At 42.5% G+C, this 23119-nt stretch overlaps 1 protein-coding gene across 1 annotated transcript in view; it reads left to right on the top strand.

The window, feature by feature from the left end:
* The window catches only part of LOC306876174 (zinc finger homeobox protein 3-like), a 143686-nt gene that overhangs the window by 83519 nt on the left and 37048 nt on the right, over window positions 1–23119 (top strand). The window contains exon 4 of the mRNA XM_079427162.1: window positions 30–261. Coding sequence (XP_079283288.1) covers window positions 30–261 — 232 coding nt within the window. The remainder of the gene's footprint in view (window positions 1–29; window positions 262–23119) is intronic.

Genomic DNA, 23119 nt, shown 5'->3' with positions numbered 1-23119 from the left:
TAACTCTCTTGTTCATTCTCTCACTACAGCATTTGCAGCAGCACGAGAACGCTGTGGAGGGCGAGTCGTGCTACTACCACTGTGTCCTGTGTAACTACTCCACCAAGGCCAAGTTGAACCTCATCCAACACGTCCGTTCCATGAAGCACCAGCGCAGCGAAAGCCTGCGGAAGCTACAGCGCCTGCAGAAGGGCTTGCCTGAGGAAGAGGAGGAGTTGAGCGCCATCTTCACCATTCGCAAATGTCCTTCTGCTGACACGGGTAAGAAGTAAAAGAATACGAGTTTATATGCTCATCTGATCTTCATGGCGTTCCCCTCTTTTGAAACTGACAGTGGAAAATTCCCACTCCATTCATAATTCAGACTTGATAATTGATAGACATTGCTTTGTAAATAGACTACAATGTTCAGTGTAGTGCGGTTTCAGATCCGGTTACCAGTAGAGCAGATTCTTATTATCACCTGGTTCTTCAGACCTAGCTGTGCGGCATCAGGTGCACAGGGGTTAATGAGATGTTTCTAAGTGAAAGAGCACAGCACATCTTCAGTCCCTTGGCCGTGCCTATGACATCACTGGCGTGGCTCCTTGCTCCGCTGATGACTGATAAGGCGAGAGGATATCCTAAGGACAATGGCGATCTGGCACAGGCCATTCATTAATACGAGTACAGTCCCCGTGCTATTCTGCCATTAAACAAACAATCATAGATGCCATTAAGCTACGAACCGTGAGAGGAGGGGGCGCCAAAAACAAAAGACGGGGGCTGAGGCCTTAGTCAGGCCGTACGTTAGTTCGCCATTAAGATGACAGAGCCGCAGTCAATTAACACACTATTTCAGCATGGATTTGGTTTTCTAAGCATTTTGACTCTTGTGCCCTGACAAAAGACTTCTATTGTGCATTACTCCCCTCCTTCCCGTGAGCCAGGCGGCCCGACTGGCTCTTAGTGTTGTGTCGTTGGGGGGAGAGAGAGAGAGAGAGAGCGAAAGACGGCGGGGGGAGTTGGCCTCTAAAGACGCTTTGTTCCGAGGAGGCAGGGATAATGAAGCCAGCGGCCGGGAAATTGCGCAAAAGGCAGTCACAGATCTGAGGAGAATCATTAGAGAACATATTTAGCCGAGCAATTAAGGACAATTAAGCTTTCTGCTCGCTGCACTCCAAATATGTTAATGACTATAGTACAGTGGACAAGTGAACATGCAAAGGCAATAGGAAGGCCCACTTAGGTTAAAAGGGTGGGGGTGCGAGAGATTTAGAGTGTGTTTCTGGGTAGGTGGAGGTAAAGAGTTCACAAACAAGTCTGGTTTTCTCTCTCTCCCTCGTGCTCTCTCTTTTTTGGTTGATGTAGCATTTATTTATATATTTTCTTGGCTAACCTTTGATGTGCGTTAATGGATTCCCTTGTTTGTGAGGCTGTTTGGAGGTTAGGTAATGACTCCTGCAGTAGAGATGTGTGGGCAGAGCAGCATGCAGTCACTACACACGCACACACTTGCAACACTCTGCCATCTTTTTTTCTAGTTGCAGCAATCCAGTCGTACCCCCTTGACGTCAAATGAGCCGACAACTGACAAACAACACATTATGTCTGCTGTGCGGTGCAACTTTTCCAAACTCTTCCAGGATTAGTCAGATGAGATGTTCTTTTTTAGTGAGAAATAGCTGCGTTCTTTGATGATGGCTGATTGCATGGCCATTCAAGCTTTTTGATGTATTTAATTACTAGCTTTTTCTAGACTAGATATTATTGAATTTCTGTACCTTTAGGAGAGAATATGTAGGTGATTAAGGCTGAGGTCTAGCCCACTGCTGACTGGGAAATGCTGATGAAGGACAAGGTGAGTGTAAATCGACCAGCAGCTCAAAAGGGAACCAGCCTGCCTCTTATTATCAGCTATTGTTTCCTACGCAGACGGAATGAGCGAGAGAGAGGGGTCCCAGCATCCCTGTCCTTTGATAGTTGATACATGCTAAGTGACGTCAGGATCAGGCCTGAGAGCGCTCTGTTAGGGAGGCTGGGTCTTCAGAGAGGAACCGCTGTCCTAATAGCCTTTGACGCTCTGTTTACCAAACGGAGTGGGCTGCAGTCGGAGCGTTGAACAGCTGATTGATTGCCCTACGGATGCAAGATCAAACTCAAGCTCCTATCGGCCAAGCCGTGGCACACTGCTCAGCTTGAAAACAAGTCCCATCCCTTTAAGTAGCGGGGCCAAAGTTGACCAACTCTTGTATGTAGAAATAAGTATATATATATTTAAATGTCAGTTAAATTAAATGAGGTGTATAATAAAGAATGTCAGCCTTCTTCGCCTTCTCCAACTCCCTGCTTCAGCATCTTGTTCGAATTACGCTGATAATGAACATACTTCTTCATCAGCGAGTACGAAACATTGCTAATTCCTCACCGCCGTCCACCGCGCTTATGAACCCGCCCTCCCCCAGACTACCTTTACACTTCTTAATGTCCTGCCCCCCTTATCCAACTGAAACCATTCCCTGATGGTGTAATATTTAATTTCCTCCCCGCTAGCTCTTCTGAGGTGCTGGGCTCTTTCTTGTGGTTGAGGCACAGTTGCTAAAGTGGTAGAAGGCTCCCCCGCTTGTTAAAACAAAGCTGGCCCTGGATTTCTGGGTCAGCTAAGCAGCAATTCCCTTGGCTGCTGCTGTGCGGTGTACAGCTCTGTTGTAGTTAGGTGCTGGGCTTCTTCCCCAAGCAGAGCTTGACTTTCCTACTCCCCAATTTTTTCACCCCAGAGTTTCTGATGACCCTGGGCAACAACAATGTGGACTGAGAAGTTTTGCGTAACCCCTAACTCCTAAGTATTAAACTTCAGCATGCAAGTCATCCTGTGCTATGGGCATGAATTGTACCTCAAATCATATAGACTAAAACATCTACGGCCAGATTTACTAAACAGGGCAAATTAGCGTTAGAGCACAATTCCATAAGAGCGATGGGATGGGAAAATTCTGCATGTGATTTACTAACAATGAGCACAATTAAGAACACAGATGCAGTCAGATCATTTCCATATGTCCAGCGCAATCTACCAAGAGCAGCACAAATTAGCGCTTGCTTTAAGATATGCTTTTTTGGGCGTTAAATAATGCTGCAAATAAAAAGTACTTTGATAAGCGCAAACATTAGTAAATCGCATTGCGTGATTCATTTTAATACTCTCCTCCCATAAATGTTGTGCCTGAAAAGGAAACTCCTACAAATGCATATTCAATAAGTTATATATCCTGACAGTTCTATTTTAAGGCCAAAAGACAGTTTGCTCTGGCACAAGTAAATCTGTTAGTAAATATGGCCCCTACTTTTCAATTGGTCTAGAGTTCAATGAGTTCAGAATGTAGTATGCAGATAGTTCGCATGAACTAGGAGGTGGGACTCCAACCTAAAACTCAAAACTCTTTGCCGAACAATTAGTGTGGAAGTCTGCGAATTAAGAGCCCCCAGTAATGTACATTGACCAACAGATACAGCACTTTAATAGTTCCCAAATTAACCCCTGAGGGAGGTCTTTCGCGTCTCTCTCTGTAGAGCTGTCACATTCCATTTTCTGGTCATTTGTTAACAATATCAATGAGCATCATTTTTAAAAAAGATCCATACCACTACTTCAGAGAAAGTGTGCCATAGCAGATGCTGTTGATGAAAACAATTGATTGTGGAAATATTGATTAGCGTTGTTTTCAGTTCTGATCCATATGATGTTATGATATTGTTTTCTCTCAGAACTAACTAACTAAGTTCAGGCTTGATTAAAGTAACCAATCACCTGTGAATACATGCCAGCTAAGCATTATTAGACCCATAACGAACACAATACAAGATATTCAGATATGACATTAATACATACACACAAGTCTGTATGGCGGTGGAGTCTGGGCGCGAGAGCAGGTGATGCAGTCTGGGTTTCTGTGTCATATTTTTTATGCCCTCTGATTTGCCCACTGAGTGCTAAGGCGGCAGAGTTCCCCATCCAATTAGAGCAATGCGTGGATAAAAGGCAGGCATTGTTTTAATTCCTGCCCCCGCGTTGAAAATGTGCTGCTCAAGCATGCCATTCTCTCACTGGATGTCCATTTATTGTTCTTAACCCTTTCGCTAGCCACAACACAAAGGAGCTCTCTGCAAGAAGGGTCTCCCAAAATGATGAAGCTCAGGCACCCAAGACAACACACACTAACACATGCTTACACGGACACTGTCAGCTTCCCGGGTGTGTGTGTGTGTGTGTGCATGTCTGAGCTTGATGTGTGGGAAGAGACACTACAGCAGGAGATGACAGGTTTTATGAGTGATGTTCACCAGGGCATATAGCTGGATGACACATTGGGGTCTCTCATTTCAGAAGACTTAATGGACTGAAGTTTTTTTGAACATTGCAGACTGACAGATACAGGGGAGAGAGAGAGTAAGAAAAGAGGTAAGTGGAATTGAAAGATGGTTAGTTGGCTTTTTGATGGCGCCACAGGCCTTTGGGTGGCATTGCTTACAGCCAGTCTGGAAGATTTGTGTATGTTTGTAGGAGGGAGGAGAGAAAGCTGTTTTGGAGTGCGTACACATTGCACCGGCGCTGTGGATTAGCTGCTGATGTAAATCTTTTTCAGTCGCAGATGGCAGTGCCGTGATCGCTGAGCTATGACGTGCTGCAGGAAATCCCTGTCTGTAGACACGGGAACAGCAGACTGCTTGGCTTCTCGTGCCAACCGCAGCCCTCCCTCTCAGTGCCCAAGTGGGAGAGGGAAGTGCACTGGAGAGTCTAAACTAGACTTTGACCGATCCAAGGGTCAATGACGTGACTTTTTGTTGTTATTGTTGCTTTATCTAAAGAATTAAATTCATACTTACAATGACTTGAACACACCTCTTCTCTGATGAGCGTGTTTTTAATTTTTGAATTAAAGTTAATTTACATATTTAGAGTTTTTTGAAGGCATAAAGTCAAAATGTCAAGGTGATGGAACTGTCCTGATATCAGAATGAAGAAAAAAAACCTTACTGCTTATGAAATAATAAAAAAATATATATATATTTTTTCTTTTTAATGAATAACTCATATTTCAAAAAGAAAATATATAATTGAATATATACCTTTTTGTATAATATGTATACAGTATAATATATACTATGTAAAATGTATATTATATGATTTTTTTTTTCTTTTTAAATTGTTAATACACTTGTAAGTCACTGGCCCCTAAACTAGATTTGCATTTTTGCTGCCTAGACCAGGACATGGGGAAGAGTATAATTTTAAGAATATAATTTTTCCAGTTTCTCCCTATCCCAGCAAGAATTGCATCTCTCTCCTCCAACTACAATCTGCCAGCAGCCTCGTGAATAGTATAAGCTGCTATGCAAAAATACATTGCATGCGCAGATTGATACATTATTAAAGCAAACGCTGGATGTTTGCTAGGCTCTTTGCTTTACTTACTAAAGCCCTTGGACGACGGACAGGAAATATCAATCGAGAGGAGAGTCGAGCGGTGTTAAAAAGGCCTTACCTTTATTTTTACTGGACTGGAATGGCACCCTGTGCTAAGAGAGATGTGAATATTTGTGTGTGCGCATTTGTATGTGTCTGTTTCTTATTGACTGGGGCCACATGTCTGCATGAAGCACATAAAGCATGTGCATTCCGCAGGGGAAGAGGCGCTATGAAGGCTAGCTAGGGCTATCCAGGGCAAGGCTCGTGTCTGGATCCGGGGCCCGTATAGCCCTGCAGACAGCAGCCGGGCCTGGAATGTCCTATCATTTTTACATGCTTGTAGAAATGCAAAGTAAACCTTCCCAGAAACAGGATATTATAGCCTCTAACCACGACCCCCACACCCCAACCATGCCATGGTACATCTGAGCAAAGACAGGGCAACTCATGCAACAAACATCATTGAGGCTTCTTTTAATAAAGTCTGGTATTGCTGGGATGCTGCTAGAGATGAGGGGAAGTGATCCGATTGGCAAGGGCCCCGCCAAGGACCCGGAGGGCCTCGGGTCGGCTCCTCTTGGACATCTGTCCCCTAATCCGCAGTTGAAGGGCACAGCCTAGCAGAGGAAATTGTTTTTAGTCCTATGAGCGTGCCACGAATTTCATAAATGCATTACCTTTCATTTTGAAAAATATTAAAATGAAACTGGCCCTTTTATTAAAGAGCCTAAGTGATGGCTTTATGGATTTTCCACTCAGCACAACGTTGGGCAGGGCTCATATGTCCACGCCAAGCTCACACAAGGAAGTCTTTTCTTTGCCAGTTGGTTTATAGACAGCCGCTGTATAAATTCCTTCCCTGGCTCATCCTGCTACTGCAAATTGACCAAGAAGCGGTATTGCTATTCTGGGATTGTCTGTGAATCAAAGCAGATTGCGTGGCGATTTCTTCTGCCGTTTTACTTGCCGGGCCCGCATAGCTCTGACCACTGGCTGCCCTAAGAGGGAGGTGAGAGGAGCTTGGGTCAAATGGAGGGCCTCGAAGCAGTATGTGAGTCTATGTGTGTACACTGAGCCTGCTTCTTTGCTCCATCTGGAGATAAGAGGGTGTAAATTGTACAAGTGCAGCAGATTTGTATTGTATACAGGCTCACATGCTCACAGACACCAAATTAACATGCATGTGGGTGTTCACAAACCCACAGTGGAATCCTGCGTGTGGGTGAAAGAGGCCTCCTCTGTCATCAAGCCCACTTCAGGGCCCTCCATTTCAGGCCGTTGTGAGGTGCACTGCCCGGAGTGAGCGCAGAGAGCATTATAATATTAGTTTCTCTCCCCCTCTTTCATTCTCTTCACCCGTCATTACGAGACACTCTCCCTGAAAGCTGATCCAAAAGATAGACAGTCCATCAGGAGGCAGTCATCTCATTTGTACTTACCAAACGTGCTAATGAGTTCTATTCCGGGGCCTGGAGGCTGCGGTGGGGAGCGCAAGCGGGGCGCGAGGGTTTCGGGTGGCAGGCTGAAGGCTCGCGCTCGTCCTGTGTCAGTCAGGGCACTGAGACCGCAGAGGACAGGAACTGTCAGTCATGTGTCCAAGCTGACTGCGGCTAAGCAGAAATGTGCTGCTGGAGGAAAAACAGCAGATGACATGGAGAGAGTTGAAAAGGTCTTTAGAAGTGAAAGTCCAATATATTGTGTTCTTTTTTAAAATACAAATTGTTGACCACTTTGAGATTATTAGTATCACCCGCAGACTGTAATTTAAGCATCCAATATCTACTTTCAGAATCCTCCAAAATGAAATGATATATTTTATGTGACCCTGGACCACAAAAACAGTCTTAAGTTGCACAGGTAAATTTGTAGCAATAGCCAACAAGACATTGCATGGGTCAAAATTATATATAGATTTTTTTAATGCCAAAAATCATTACCATATAAAGTAAAGATCATGTTCCATGAAGATATTTTGTAAATTTCCTACCGTAAAAATATATCTAAATAAAATTTTTGATTAGTAATATGCATTGATAAGGACTTCATTCGGACAACTTTAAATGCGATTTTCTCAATATTTAGCATTTTTTGCACCCTCAGATTCCAGATCTCAGCCAAATATTGTCCTATACTTAAAAACCATATATCAATGGAAGGCTTATTTATTCAGCTTTCAGATGATTTATAAATCTCAATTTAAAAAAATTTACCCTTTTGACTGGTTTTGTGGTCCAGGGTCACATATTTTATTTTATTTTTTGTATTTATTTTTTTGTATTTTATTTTATTTGATCCTATATTATCCTATTTTATACTTTTCATTCGCATGTACTGAATAAGTGTCCACAAACACACACATTATAATTAAAATCTGATAAATGTAGAGATAACTAAATGTGGAGTTCTTCTCCAAGTATTTTGAAGTGATCTTTTGTATGTCAGATGTTAAGAAATGACTGGCTGTACATTCATATAGATTTTTCTTTTAGTTATGGATGTCAGTTATACTTGAGACTGAAGCCAATGGGTTTCTAGCTGCTCTCAGATTTGGCATTTGATGCCACGCTGCTACTTCAGTGAGACGGGTGATTTTTCCCTCACTTAGAGTTTCATCAGTTTGGTGTGACCACAGGCTATAAAAAACACAGAGGGATTGAGCGATGGAGTTTTCCCGTTGTTGATCAGAGACGGTGAAAGTTTTAGATTTTTGTCTTTTTTAATAAGTTGATTTGTCCCCTCTAGAGAGGAAGCGAAAGCTCAAAAGCTATGATCTTTGGCTGTGGATGAGCTGCCTGTGTCTTCAACATACACAGCTCTGACAGCAGAAGCCCTCTCTCTCTCTCTCCGGCTGCGGCTTCTCAGGGCAACTGGCACATGAAACAATCCCTCACTGATGGGAAGATGCACGTTTCATCGCAGAAATGCTGTCTGTTGTTTTGCGGCTAGAGCGCCGAAGATCGGGCTCTCACACACATATAGGTACTGAAGAGAGCCATCTTGTCCCTCTGACCTGTCAATTAGAGCCAGCCAAGCAGATGGCACTGATGAGAGAAGCAGGAATAATTCAATATTCCACCCTGCTAACCTTTACCTGTGGAGCCGCTCGGCAGCCATTGATTCAGCCCTCGCTTGATTATTCACGCACAGCCCAGAGGAGAGAAGGAGCGAGCGACAGAAGTGGGGATGGAGGGATGTTAGGGAAGGCAAGACGGTTGATCATTGTGACATTAGTGTTTTCTGACAGGGGTCTTTGAGGGGAGCGAAGGCAGGATTCCTACACGAAGATGCCATCATGTTTGCTCCTTGTATGTGGCCGCCAAAACTTCACAAGCAAGGAACAGCGATTCTCACGCTGTAGGCCGTCGCAGGGCTTATCGATTAGCCACACTGTAACATGTGGTTAGCGTTGTTTATGAAGACTTCTGATTAGTCCACATACTGCTGCAGAGGCCTTCTGGGGCAATACGATGCCCCTTCAAGGCCTTGTTTGTCCGAAATGGACTCGACCAGATTCCTGACAGAGCGCGAGGACTGTTTGACCAGATGTGAGGGCTCCTTTGCCCAGCAGTGGTCGGAGACAAGCTGCTATTTGTTTTTGACAAACTGGGACATTCCTGGAGTTTGACTGGGCCAGATTTATGACGTCTCAAGGTTTCACACTATCTCTTTGTCTGCTTGGACTCTGTCTCTGTCATTTCTGTTTTATTAGCTGCTAGCAGACACATTCTTACTGCAGCCCGTTCAGATGGGTCTGAGCCCACTGATTGATGATCTTTAGACAAAGACGTTCAGTGCGAAGCTAATGTTGTGTATTTATTCTAGCACTTTGTGTCTTGTCAGACTGTGACTAGATAAAGTACGAAGTCAGGAGAGCCGCCATGGCACATCAAAGGCTGAGCTCTCATGAAAAGAATCAAAACCATTTTTTGCAAGTCTTGGTGTCAATTTATGGCCATTTGGCAGCGATTGCACCTTTATTTTAGCTGTATTTTACCAGCCCTACGTAAAGACAGCGGAACAATAGCACTACTGAGCCCGAATTTCCCTCTTTCTTGTTTTACACATTGCCTGTTAAACGCTTACTGCATATGCAATCATTGTCTGTTGATTTCCAATCCTTGCTGCAGTTTACAAGCTTTTTTGCCCTTTTTATTGCTCTGAGATTCTTGGCATGGTCATTCGCAGAGGTCTTGGAGTGCATTATTTTTTTTTTTTCCGGTTAGAAATGAGTTTTAAAGACACAGAGAAGGGAAGGAAAGGAAAGAAGGCAAGTATGTCGGAAGGTTCCAGCTCAAGCCACCCTGACCAATTGAAAGCATTAAAGATGAATAATCCACAGTTCAGAAAGCAAGCAAAGGTCAATTTTCATGCTAACTGCTCAGTCACCGTACAGGAGTGCTCTGCGTATCGAGTCAATTCAGCTGTGCCGTACAGTCAAGAGGGAAAGACACGCAATTCCGGCCCCACTTTAGAGCCGTGTGGCACTGCATTAGAGCGAGTGCCGCTATTAAAAGCTGCCCTCTGTTTTCTCCCCTCATTCTCTGTGGTCAATGACTCTACACACCTGTTTTGAAGATTCCTTAGAGTTCCTCTCATTCTGAAGGACTAACTATCAGCTCATACGGCCTTAAAACTTTGCAGCTCTTTAGAAATGGAGTTTTTATCACTAGATAATAAGTTTTATAATGTTCATATGTTTCGTAACTCTCATGCAAGCGGTTAGCATGCCAGATACACTCTTGAGGGCCTTGTTTTCTCTCACTCTCTCCATATTTGCCCTCCTTCTTTACTGTTGCCCATATGTAGGGGGTGCAGATGGAGCCCAATGTAGGATTTAAATCAGAATAAAGGGATTTAATTTGTGTGTCTCTGGTCCCTGCTTATCTGAATATTCAAACAGGCACTAATAGTGTCTCAGAAGGGTGGTTGAGCAGACAGGGACGGAAATTAGCATGAACTTACCAGAATCACTCCGCTCTGTGTCCTTAATGAGCCAATGCTGTGGAGCAGCCATAGAGATGACAAGCCAACCCGTGCCTGTTAAAGAAAACATACTGTACACACACACATGCTGGCTTCGCATCTACTAGTCCCTCAATTTCAAATCCATTCCCATGGTGTCAGTCATTTAAACCAGCACAAACCAGACACATCAACAAACGATGAATAATACAGCGAACCTCTGTTTATTGCTGAGCACAGCCTAGAGACTCGAACGATTATTAGCAGAGTGTAATATATTAATAGTACATAGCATTTCTCAGGCCACAGTCAAAATGAAGTGAGGAGAGATTTTTTAAAATGTGTCTTTTGCGTGTATTTGCTGAATATCACACACAGTTGTAAAGGAGGTGGAGACGCTCATGGAGAGATAGGGAGGATTCATGGTTGGGATGGAGCTGCGGCATAGGTGTCCGAAACGAGCATGCAGGTCGCTGTCAATCATGCCATGCCTGGTGCTAATCTGCTCCTGGTTTAGTTTCCGAGGTGCCTGTGTCAGTGGCAGGGAGGAATTAGGCAAAAATGGACCCTTTTTTGTAATGTAAAACAGGTGAGAAAATCTAATTGGGAAGGGAGGAAAGAGCGATGTCTCCTTTGTTTAAGGGTCTTCCGCAGTCACTTCGCAGGCCCTATTGTGCGCAACCTCACAATAGCATTAGTTTGTGCTCCTGGCCTGGGCTCTTCCTTTCTCAGCTTCGCTGTGCAGTCAGCTCCTGTCCGTTCCACTCTGTCTCTGTGCTTCACCTCCACGCCCCAACAGAGCCCCAAAAAAAGAGTGGATGAGAAACAGAAGTCCCCGTGTCAAAATCCTATATATGCACCCTTTTTTCTTATTCGGACCCATAAAAAAAAAAAGGCAAATTCTTTTGGGCTTTGTCTGTTCGCCGTTTCCCACCTCCAGGAAAGTTTTTTTTCCCAGAGAAATCCATTTCTCGGACGAAGCCCGAGTCTCTCCCCAAATGTTATCTGATTTCAGGCATTCGGGATTTTAATGAGAAATGATTGAGTTTTGATTGCTCAAAGAGTTAAGTGCCGCTCTCACCATCAATACAGAGCGAGTTCCCAGCCACAAGAGATTTCACTTCCAAAGTCTAAAACCGCTCGACTCCCCATCTAGAGAACGTGAGGGGGAAGGACTATGACTAGTAATAACTGATGAGCAGATAATTAAAAGCACTTCACTGCTGATTTTATTATTCTTTAAGATAAAAAAAAGTTCTACCCAAACATTTTCAAGTGGATCCGTCTGACAGAGGAAACCCTCAGAAGGCATAGAACACCTTGTTTGACCTAATGGCCGAGCTCCAAGTCATTTCGAGTCCTAACTGTATCTGACTGATCAGCCGAATGATAGTGTGACATTTTACTTGATCATAAACAGACTCGGCTCTGCGAGTGATTCCTCTCAAGTGCGACAGCTGCTCCAGTCGTCTTTTATCTGAAGATAGGAGCCATCTTTAAATTAGCTCTTGAACATCGCTACAAAAGAAGTGCTCTTAAAGCATATGTGATCCTCTTACAGATGCTACATGTAAATGTAGTGTGACTTAGCACCCTGCTTTTTACTCTGAGTAAGCAGGAATCGAGCAAATGTGACACTTAAGATATGAAGCTATTGAAATAATATGAAAATCGTCTCAGTGAGTGGCAGCAAAATAAGATTCAAGGTTAGTCCGCTCATTCTAGGCAGCACTGAATGACAGATGGATGTCCAAAGAATGACATCCCCCATCTCTCTCGCAGATTTGCCCCTTGCCCTCTTCTTTTGTGCTAATTGAATAATGACTAACCTCATCATATTTAGTGCACTATTAATGGCCCTGTGCCTTGTGCAAGTGTAATCATGCGTGATAAAAAATGGGCCAAAGTTACTCAGCTACATGTAGTCTTGTGCACATTAAAGTGTCCTTTTTTTGTCGGAAAGGTCATTCATAACTTGGTTGCGCTGTTGATGTACAGTGAGAGATATTGATTGATTAATGCATAAGTGCTCGGAATCCATTTGGCTCAGTGAAAGGGAATGGAGGGAGGACCTCTCTCTCTCACTCTCTCGCCCTCCCTGTCTCTCACTCTTTATATTTTCGCCTCTCCCCCCATTGTTCGAAGGGCATCATTTTTCGCTGGCTGGGTTTAAGGGACAAAAGGCCTGTTTCTGCCAAGTAATGCATTCAAAGGAGCATTGATTCTCATCAGTGTCAGTTGAATTACTCTCAAAGCCTTGACAAGGATTGCTCTTATTTTAACCTCCTGTTTTTTTCTGCCTGAAGAGAATTTCCTGCCCCAAGCTCCCCCTCTATGTCCAAAGGAAGGGGCCTTTTCCACCCATAGGTGTCCACCTTGAATCATGAATACATAAGGTTGCAATGGATGCGAGTACAAAACATAGGTCCTTTGATTGACTTGTGTATGCACCCACACGCATTCAGAGCTTCCTGGACCTGTGTGTTCATTTATGATGCAATCGTACCTTATCGGCTGTTACTATAGGCTGTCGTGGGGCGTTAAACCATGCCACTGCTCTGCGTCCATTGTCTGTCCGCAGATTAATTCCGCAAAGACATGGATATGCTCCCCAACAAACGCTGTGAGGCCTCCCCAGTCTGGCCAAGAGGGATTTTTAGGGCAGGGTCAAGAGGTCAGTACCTTTGCGCAACATGACAAGGCAGGAAAGAGCTTCATCAGCCTGCTCCTCAGCGGGGAGCTCTGTGAACCGAGCTCCTGAAAAGCGGCCCACCTGCCTGAGAAGCTGAGAGAGACCCCAGGCCTGTGAACCCACTCAGCTCTGCGGCTTTCATCTCCTCCGGGGAAACCTCCATTACATGCCCTCTCCCTCTGGACTGATTACTGTTACTGATAATGCCCGTATATACACACACACACACACACACACACATAGTTGGTGATATCCTGCTGGAGTTTGAAAGTGAGTAGCAAAAACGAATGATTTGAAGGCAATAGCTCCGGAATATGTATGCAATTAAAAGGAAGAAATGCAAATTGTGTTTGATAATGTCGTTTCAGATTTGTTTTCATCAAATGCGATCTTTTACGGAAAGATAGCTACATTACGGCACAACTTGTATGCGGCGAAGCGAATACCGTAATCACCCTACTGTTGAAAGGTAATTCTTCGGAATATATGGAGAGTCGCCATGTGGCCATTTGTGCGTCCGGTTTAACGCAATGAGAAACAACATATTAATGACAACGGCCTTTCAGCAGTGGAGGCAGTGGGCAATATCTGAATTAGCCCTCTAACACTCATGGCGAAATTGCATTAATGCCGCTCGCAGCTGTCATTCTCTGAAAAGCCCATCTTTAAGAACTTTGCTTTGGGGGAATGAAAAACAATCATATAATGGTATAGTAATTTATGCAGGCCAATGTTTTTCAAATGTTGTAGTAATTATGAGAAATACTCTTACTTTCTCCTGCACAGGCGTGGAGAGCGAAATCTCATTTCCGAGGGAAAAGCGGGGAAAAGGAACACCCTGAATAATCATTGTGTTTAATGCTCTAGTCATAATCCCAGGTTTTATGATGGTTTTCTAATGATTTTCTAATGATGTTAAATATTAGTAGAGAGTGCAGCTATAATTTGAACGCAGCGGTCGTTTTTGCAACGCTCTATCAGCGCACCCGATTGCAACAGCAATGAATATTGCGGTGGGGAATAAGATTTAGGGTCCATTCCTTTTGGTGTTTTATTTTGCCGTCTCCCTGTCCTCCATAAATCCTCATCAGGTCCCTTTCCTTATTCCTCCCGCCGAAGCCACCGCCTTCACCCGCTCTTCCCAGGTGGGAACGCAATTAGGTGCCGAGGCCATTTCATTCAGTGCCACTGTCTGCTCGCTCTCTGCAGTCATTCGTACTGAAAAAAAATGCCCCTCTCAAATGAGTTGCACCAGCCCTGGTGGAGCAAGCACCTCAGTGGTCCCCTGGGAAATAAGAGCATAAAAAAGAGGGGAAGGGAGGAGGTGGGAGAGGTAAAGGGATTGGAGGGGGGGAAATGGAATGGACCGAGAAGGGGGAGAAATAAACTCTGAATGGCTATCAAACGAACGCCGGCAAATGCGCGGTCCCTGATGACTGGCAACGCACAGCAAAATATGTATTGGAGACAAAGCCTTTGTCTTCTTCCTGGGCCCCTACAATGAATTACACAACCAGCCCCCCACCCCAACACACCACCACCACCCAGCTTTTTAATTAAATGGCTGCTGTTCCATCTCTCTATCCGTAGCTCCCCATTACAGAGGCTAGATAAGGGATTGCTATCTGTAGCATGTTAAGAAAGGCTTCTGGGCAGCCAAGCCTCATGAAATTTGTCACAAGATCTCATTTTCCTCATTGCCAGACGTGATGCTTATAATTGATGTGGAGGCAGTAGTAATTTATTGGCCATCTGCAATTATCATCCCTTACGAGCTGGGGGTTGTGACTGCAATTTAGATGGTGTGGTGGGGTGGAATGGGGGGGCAGCGAGAAACAAGACGGGAGGGGGTGCATTGCGTGCATCAATGCAGAATCCTTTTGTAATTATTTCCTTTCAAAGCCATGATCACCTGAGAATGCCAAGAAACTTCTTGACGCTTTGAATGAATGAGCCATGAAGTCTGGATCTAAATTGCACCTTTGGAAGCATTCAAGTGACAAAACGTGACTTTTAATGTGAAATAGTGTAAAGTCAGCAAATCAGATTGGAGCTTGCCATTTTCCAAAAGCTCTTGCAACTTTTTTGTGCAAAATGCATAAGGCAGGTTTTCACTACCTTTTCCTTGCGGACTGTCCTATCGCCTCTTCCCGATTCCTTCCCCTGTTCCCGCATCACTCTTGGGAGCGTTTCTAATGCAGTCATTTGAATACTGAAGAGGATCAGGGACTTGCACTCTATCAGTGCAAAATGCAATCAAGCATTTATTTTTATATTTTAATCAATTCTTGAATTTATTTTCCTCAATACCTTTTACTGGCAGATCTAATTGGGAAGAGCAAAGAAAAGAAACAACAACGAAGGGCAAGTCGACACTGTATAACATGAAGGAAATGTATCCATTCAGTGCGAAAGAGCAAGAAATCAATCTCTTTTTTTCTTGTTTAATGTTCACTCGCACTGTTTGGATTTTCATCTGTGTCTCAAGTTCATTAATTTCCCTTTTCTGGTCATAACATTAAACAATCGATAAATAAATCCTCCAATTGCCAGTATGAGCCGAGCAGCTGCTGCTTTAAAAACAGGCAGTCATTAACACAGAAATATCATTAGTGATTTTAGACTGAAATGAGTGTTTGGGGCACGTGAACTGTCTGGGAAAGGGTTTGTGTGTTCATTAGCAGTGCCCGCTGTGCGTGGGTTGGTATGTAGTGTTTATCTTTTGCCACATCCTTATTTATACCATTCACTCTGAACATTAAGGGTGACTCTCTGAAAAACACCTCTGTATTGATACTCATTTTAACGACTCAATCCAGACATGCATGTGCATATTTAATGGTTTCTGACACCCCTGAGACTCGCAGTTTTGCGTGAAAATGCATGATGCGTTTTTGATGCACCCGTTTTATTGTCACTTCTCCACCAGACTATACCACAAGAGGACAGTTAGCTTCCTGCCTCTAGTCTCCGCTACACTTTGATGTGCATCTCGTACGTGGGATATTGCGGAGAGGTTGATCAGAATCAGCGGTTAGCACAGTTTCTGCCATCGCAAGCTGTCACACAGACAGCCTCCAATGGCAGCGGATGATGGGTCTGTCACCACCCCTCCACACAGAGCATGCTCAGTGAATCACGGGAACTGAGGCGGTTTGTTTTGTACAAGCTGTATGCCTGTTGTGTTGTGGCCAAATTAGACTTTCAAATCACCTGAAGCCAGTGGGAGACTGAGAATCTCATCTTTTTCCCCCGTTTTTTTCACATCCCTTAATAATCATACCTGTTTACTCTTCAGGGAGTCCTTTCTATATTTTTCCTAAATGTGCTGTCTGAGTGTAGAGCGTCTGTAATGAAGCCAGCAGGCAGCACGCTCAGGACTCAATGAATGGGGAAAGTGCATCACACGGGAATGCAGGATTGGAGGCGGTTGAGAATTATGGGTAGGGATTGGAAGGGGGGGTGGGCGGTGGGGTCTAGACTGTGTGGGGGGAACGTGGCACCCTTCATGCTATTATCTTTATGGTATAGAAAAGCATGCTTCAGGCAATCAGCATGAAATTGTTAATTGCTCAGCCCACTTACGTGTCGCCCAGGGGACGGAGTCTGGGGGAGCTGCCTGAAGGAGGCGGCTCGTGCGAGTGACTGGGTGCCCCTCCGAAGCTCCGAAGCATATGCTTTCATAGGCAAACTAGTCTGAATCCAGCCTTTCCCTTTGCATCACACATTCCTCTGACCTTGATCTTCCTCTCGCAGTCGCTTCTTCTGCTAATGTGCACATCTGAGCCACCTCGGCTTCGACAGTGCCCTTGTCTAATGTCAAAATGTCTCTGGAATCCTGGCTGTGTGTGAGTGCAACTAACCTTTGTGCTAGCCCTTATTCAGGTTTAAAATATGCTTTTCAGGAATGTTGTTTGTAGTCTCTGATATGTGTAGTCTGAGTTAAAGGGAAGGGAGCATATTGGGAAGATGCCTCTGGGACGCTGTGCTCTGGGTCGGGCTGTCATGGCTGTGCGGAGAAATGTGCCAGTTGAGTCATTTAGAAGTGAATGAGCCGCTCGGGCAGATGAACTCCTGCAAAACGAGTCTCTCTTTTAATAGGACTCTAGGGGAGTTTGGATTCCCTGTCTTCTCAGGACAACCTCATTTGACGCGCAACATTTGACCAGTGCCCCACATATACTTCAAGTGGCTTTGAGAAGGAAGTGGAAGGAACTTTCAAAACAATTACTAGAAATTGCAATATATAATGCAATATAATATAACATAATATAATATTTTGTGTATTTTACATATGAATATTTGAATTAGGCTATTATATCATGCTTTGTATTTGTTTTGTAAAAAATATATAGTGTGTGCATAAGTGTATATTTTTAGAGGGCTCTACAAGTATAAAATGAACTTTTACTATTATGGACATATATTTATGATATTTTTCACAGCTGAGAATAGTCACTGTTAAAGGGTTGAGCGCTTTTCATTAGCCAATCTGCTTTGTCCTGCCATCATTATTTCTGCATTGTTTAGACGCATGGCATTTATAATGGCTTAAATGACCTATTAACAATTTTCAAATCGTCTACTTCCGAGGTGTCATGCGCCAGCCGAGCAACTGCCATTGCAAAACCAGCAAGGTTTTGTCCTGAAAATGGTCCTTTGCAGGTGATATAACACTCTGTGTTCTCGCCCTCCAAATTATTTGTTATTAGGCAAATGAAGTGCTGCACACCTGCCATTATATCCCTCCATTTTGTCATGATGCATGTCCGCCTATCATGGGCTGTTTTTCCTTTGTCCCCTTATCTACCCTTGTTTTTCTCCAAGAACATGGTGTTTTAGTCCAACATGCTGCTGTAATATTTAACATCTGCATTCCCTGTAGAACCCTCGGTGATACAGAGAGGATTTTAAGTGCTAATCAATGTGTCTTAAAAAGCAGCATTGATCTCAATTAGAAAAAGAAAAAGAGAAGTTTGGGAAGGAGCGGCTCTAGGACTGAATGTAGCACATGTTTAACAGCGGTGAGGATGATCTCGCTCAGATGTGCCTCTTGACATTGTAAAGGTTATAGGTAATCCTACTGAACATTCCAACAAGTCTTGAAATAATGGTTAGAATTTCCCATTGCTATTTCCGTTTTTAGTGCCGTCTGTCTGCCCAGATGTTTCCGTGTCTGCCTGTCTTTTCTAGAAGCACTACACTGGTGGCAGAAAATGAATAATCAGAATTTGAATGTATTTACTGATAAGTAAATAATTAATAAAGATAATCATTCATTTAAATTAAAAGAAAACTCAGCTTAAACCAACGAAAACAGACAAGAAGAAAGTGCAGAAAAGAGAGACCAGATTTATGTTTCTATTGTGTAGGTCCTTTTGACTGTCTGTTTTTTGGCACTAACGCTAAATTAGATTGACTTGTGGAATAACACTAGTCTGGGATGGCCAACTTGCTCTTTTTTATTTACCTATATATATATATATATATATATATATATATATATATATATATCCACCTGCGTGTATCCTGTCTCTCTCTACTTCTGCTTCCTGACTAAGCCAAGCAAGCCAGCACTTCCTCTTAAACAGAAATGAAGGAATCTCTCAGTTAATTCCTGGATGACATCAGGCTGTTGTCTGGCCTGTCCGAAGGAATGATGGGGATGAGAGGGAGCGAGTGCCGGGCCCAGGGAGGGAGGAATGGCAGCTGCTCGGCAGGAATTGATTGCATTAATTGATATGCCAATATGTAAGCTTGTTACATCCACCATTGCTTAGGATGATGGCTAACAAGTCCTGCTGATCAATGGAACCAATAAAGGCTTCATCCATTAATGAGCAATGTGGTAATTAATGTTAGCCCTAAACCAATTAGAGCAGCTACTGCATTTGCTGGTAAGAGCCAAAAGAGGTCCTGTCCATTTTATCTCTTTTCCTATTGCTTGCTGCCCTGTTCTCAGCCGACACGCAGATCACCCTTATAAAAAGTTCTGTGGTGGTATCATAATGGAAGCAATAGTGTCAGTAACAAGCTGTTCTAGATTTTTTGGAATATAATACTATTTTTTGATTATCTGATGTTGAATCAGCTAATTCAGCTGGCTCATAAGAGTCATTTGTTCTGAATTTTTTCACTTTTTTGGCATGCAACCAGTAAAGACAACGCAGTAGACATGTTGTCTATTATATTTTCTTTGTATTATTTTGCAGTACAAAAGTTTTTTTACCGTGGTACTGTAGATTCAGCAGCAGTGCAGGAAACACTTTTAGATCCATGGTGCCTAAAAAAAATAACCATGTCCAAACCATGTACATCTAAAAATATGAGCACATAAACTGTGGTAAAAGTAGAAATTTGATAACGTCGACTCATACTCACTTCCACACAATTAGCAATTTTAAAACAAGTCCTACAACTACACGCATGATCAGTGTCATGTGATGACACATTGCTGAAGTCTGATATCAGCCCTAGTAAATGTTCACGTTGCAGCGTTCTGCTTTAAAAGAGACGTGTGCTTATTACGCACAGATATCGGGTTACAGAGCTGAACGCGAATCTCGTTCCTCTCCAATGACATCATCGCTCACCTGCCTATTGTGGAGGTATTTTGCCAGCAATCTCTCTTTCCCCGTCTCTTTTTTTTTTTTCACCGCAGCTGTGTAGACAGAGTGACAATCCCGAGCACTCAATCAAAGGGCCTCTGATAGACACCCGGTCTGTACAGGAAACACAACACGCTTATAAATCAATACTATTGTTTTCACATTGAAGAGCAGGACCAGTCCTGCCTGGAATCCATTACCTCACTTATCAGGCTACACCATTTTAACAAAGGACATTTTTCCCTCCCCTCCCCCTGCCCTTCTTGACTGATGTAGCAAAAGTAAGTTGTTTTTTCTACTTCTTCTTCCTTTAATCCAAAAAAAAGGTTATTACCACAGGAATAGATATTGTAGATAAGGTGGGACATTGTAAATCTCACCGAGAAAAAGGGACAGGAAAGGAGACTGAATTTGGAAAGAGAGGACAGCTCACAGAAATGATGGTAATCTTGCTTTATTTGCCATTATGGTTCTGCCTCCCAAGGGCTTGTAATGAATTTATGCACTTTAAGTGAATGTGAGAGCTGGCACGGCGACGGGTTGTGTGTATGTCTCTTTGTGTTTCATAAATTATGGAGGTCATCCTTAATTATGTATTTGTTTTTGCGTGAGAGATTATGCGAGGGGTGTAAAACGTGTTATGTTTTGCATGTTTTGTGTAGTGTCTGGGGATAGGAATGGGGACTCTTGCCAGGCTGCCAGCAGATCACAAAGATACAGTGTGAAATGGTACATTCACTAATACATATGAAAGCTTACGCAGGGAATTAGGATGTGTAAACATCCCAGAGGACAGTTTTATTGCTTGGAGGTTGCTCTTTCATGGCTCAAGAGACCTAATGGAGTTCTTAGTGTTCTTCTTTTTGAGTTTTAACTTCTAAAAATTCTTAAAGGAAAATATTGTTATTGGTGTGTATATATATATATATATATATATATATAAGTAGGAAATGTATAGAGCTATGAATTTAATGTGGATAACGTAACTCAGAAAATTTGGTCTTTGAAGAATTTTATGAGACATATTTTAACTTTGGCATCTTGATATAATGTGACCACATTTGTTGAGACCTCTTATGAAACTTAGTTTTTATTCAGAGGGCCTCAGATAAATTCTAAGTGGGCTGCAAGATGACTTAATAAATTATTATTGTTAATATAATATAATATTTTCTAACTTTAACCAAAATAAATATGCCAAAAATAAACTCGAAAGGGAGCTGCAAGATGACTTAAAATAGTATTTGAATTAAAAAATGATTATAAATATAATAAAACTTTAATCAAAATTAAAATATAAAAAATAAAATGCCAAAAATAAACAAAATCCAGATGTAAAGTGAAATATTTCCCTTTTATTTCCCACCCCAAAACTATTGTTTTTATTGAAGAATTTTTTTTAATAGAACATTACTTCTGGAATCATAAAATTAATGATGAATAATTAATTTAATACATTATATTATAATTGTTATAATTAACCATATTGTTTAATTCAATATATCAGAAAGGTTTTAAAACAAGCAGCAGAAATACTGGAAAATCTTACACTGAAAAAAAAAAATCTGTAATTTTTACAAAATAATTTTAGCAGCTGTGGTTGCCAGAATAATTTTGTAAAAAAATACGGAAAAACTGTAAACACATTTACAGAACAGTATAAAACTGTAATTTACAAACAAGGAAATTTGAATGTAAAATCTGTTTTGTACCTTTAACATACTGACAACTACTATAACTATGCAGGAGGTAAAAGAGAAAACCTCATATAGAATCAAAGCTCATCACAAGTAGCTTCGCCACAAGCAGAAGTATATACTAAGATATAGTGTACATGAATGGAGGAATTTGAATATTGTATTGGACCTTCAAGTCAAAAAGGTTTGAAACCACTGCTTTAAAAAAGGCGTGCAGTAAACTCAAGCAAACATCTCTATTTGCGCTCTATTTATTCTCATTAGTGTCTAGGAGAAACTATTCAGATATTAAAGAGATCTGATTTTGCTACTGGATTGACTGAAAAAAGTAAAAAGCAGCATTCGAAAGGGAGCAGGAGAGATAGGAACAAGAGAGGCGGGTGCTCCATCCATCTCTTAGACTGAAACCTATACTCCTAATTGGTGCTTACAGCGGGGCAGACCAAATAAACAGTAAGTAAGGTGTCTTGGTGGTGGAGGAATGTCAATTCTTGCAACTTGCTCAAGCCTACACTCTGAATGGTTGTGTATTGACCCTAGCAGACCCCTGGAGGATACTCTAATTGAAAATTAATATTGAATCAATGCCGCAGGCAATTTGCATATTGATTATAAACATCCAGGAAGGCACCAAGTATGCGCAGGATCAATAGGGCCCTTCTGCAGCTGGGTGAGCACACTACATCACATGGCAGCTGCCTGCTCCGGAGGTTAATGACTGGCGCTTGTAGAGCTGCTCTTGTCAGGTGAAATCCAACCAAGGTTCGGCTTCCAAACCTAGAACAGGCTACTACGGACAGATGGAGAGAAAAAAGGAGGTATGAGAGACGTGTCAGCCATTCTTGAGGCCAAATATTTAATGCCATTGCCAGAGTTCTTTTTTTCTGTGGATTTCAGTATGATTTAGAACCAGTCTTTGTTAGTTCCTAATTCTATTTGAGAGCGGAAGGAACGTTTTCAAAGTTCGGTCAGCTGAAATGATCAATATTTATTCTATTTTTGAGCACTTTTCACATTTTTTTCTTGTTAAGTATGCGGTCACTCATAAATGTGTCACATTACGGACGTAAAATGCATTGCAAATTGTGAGTTACGAAGGAAAAGACTTACAGTTGTTATGGCCCCAAAACCCAGCTGAACAGCGCTGTTGTTGTTTTAGGAGGACACATTGACCTTGTTTTCTGCCCTGCAGTTGAACCGTGAACCTACAGAAACAAATTATGAGTACATCTGTGATAGCTTGGTAACCTTGACTTCCTCTCCCTTTTGAGGAGTAGAGCATGATATGAGACGGATCAAACGGGCTTCGTTTTAATTTTGGTAGAACATGCACAGCATTAAGAGACAAAGGAAAACAGAATTCAGCACTTTAAGGTCCAGATTATGATTCAACACATGCATTCCTCTCCCTGACTCCCTGTAATGCTTTCCACATGTTGAACGGGACAGAGCAGAAGAGGTTGAGAGGGGAGAGGGCAAATAAATGAGAGAGGGAGAGGGTGAGAGTTAGCTGTGAAAAGAAGAAAGAGAAAGTTTGGCTGGATATAGTTACTTCTCTAAACCTCTCTAACACAACACACTGCCACAGGTGATGGCCCTGCTATCAACTCATTGTGCAGTTTAGCTGCTAAGACACAACTTTTTGCCTTTACTTTTGTAAATGATAATAATTTTTGCCTAGTGGAGTTTAAAATGGGTGAAATGTTTTATATTA

This window comes from Barbus barbus (assembly GCF_936440315.1).
Source record: "Barbus barbus genome assembly, chromosome: 1".
NCBI classification, from domain to species: Eukaryota; Metazoa; Chordata; class Actinopteri; order Cypriniformes; family Cyprinidae; genus Barbus; species Barbus barbus.
Note: the sequence above shows the minus strand (reverse complement) of the source record. Positions and strands in the feature narration are given on the sequence as shown.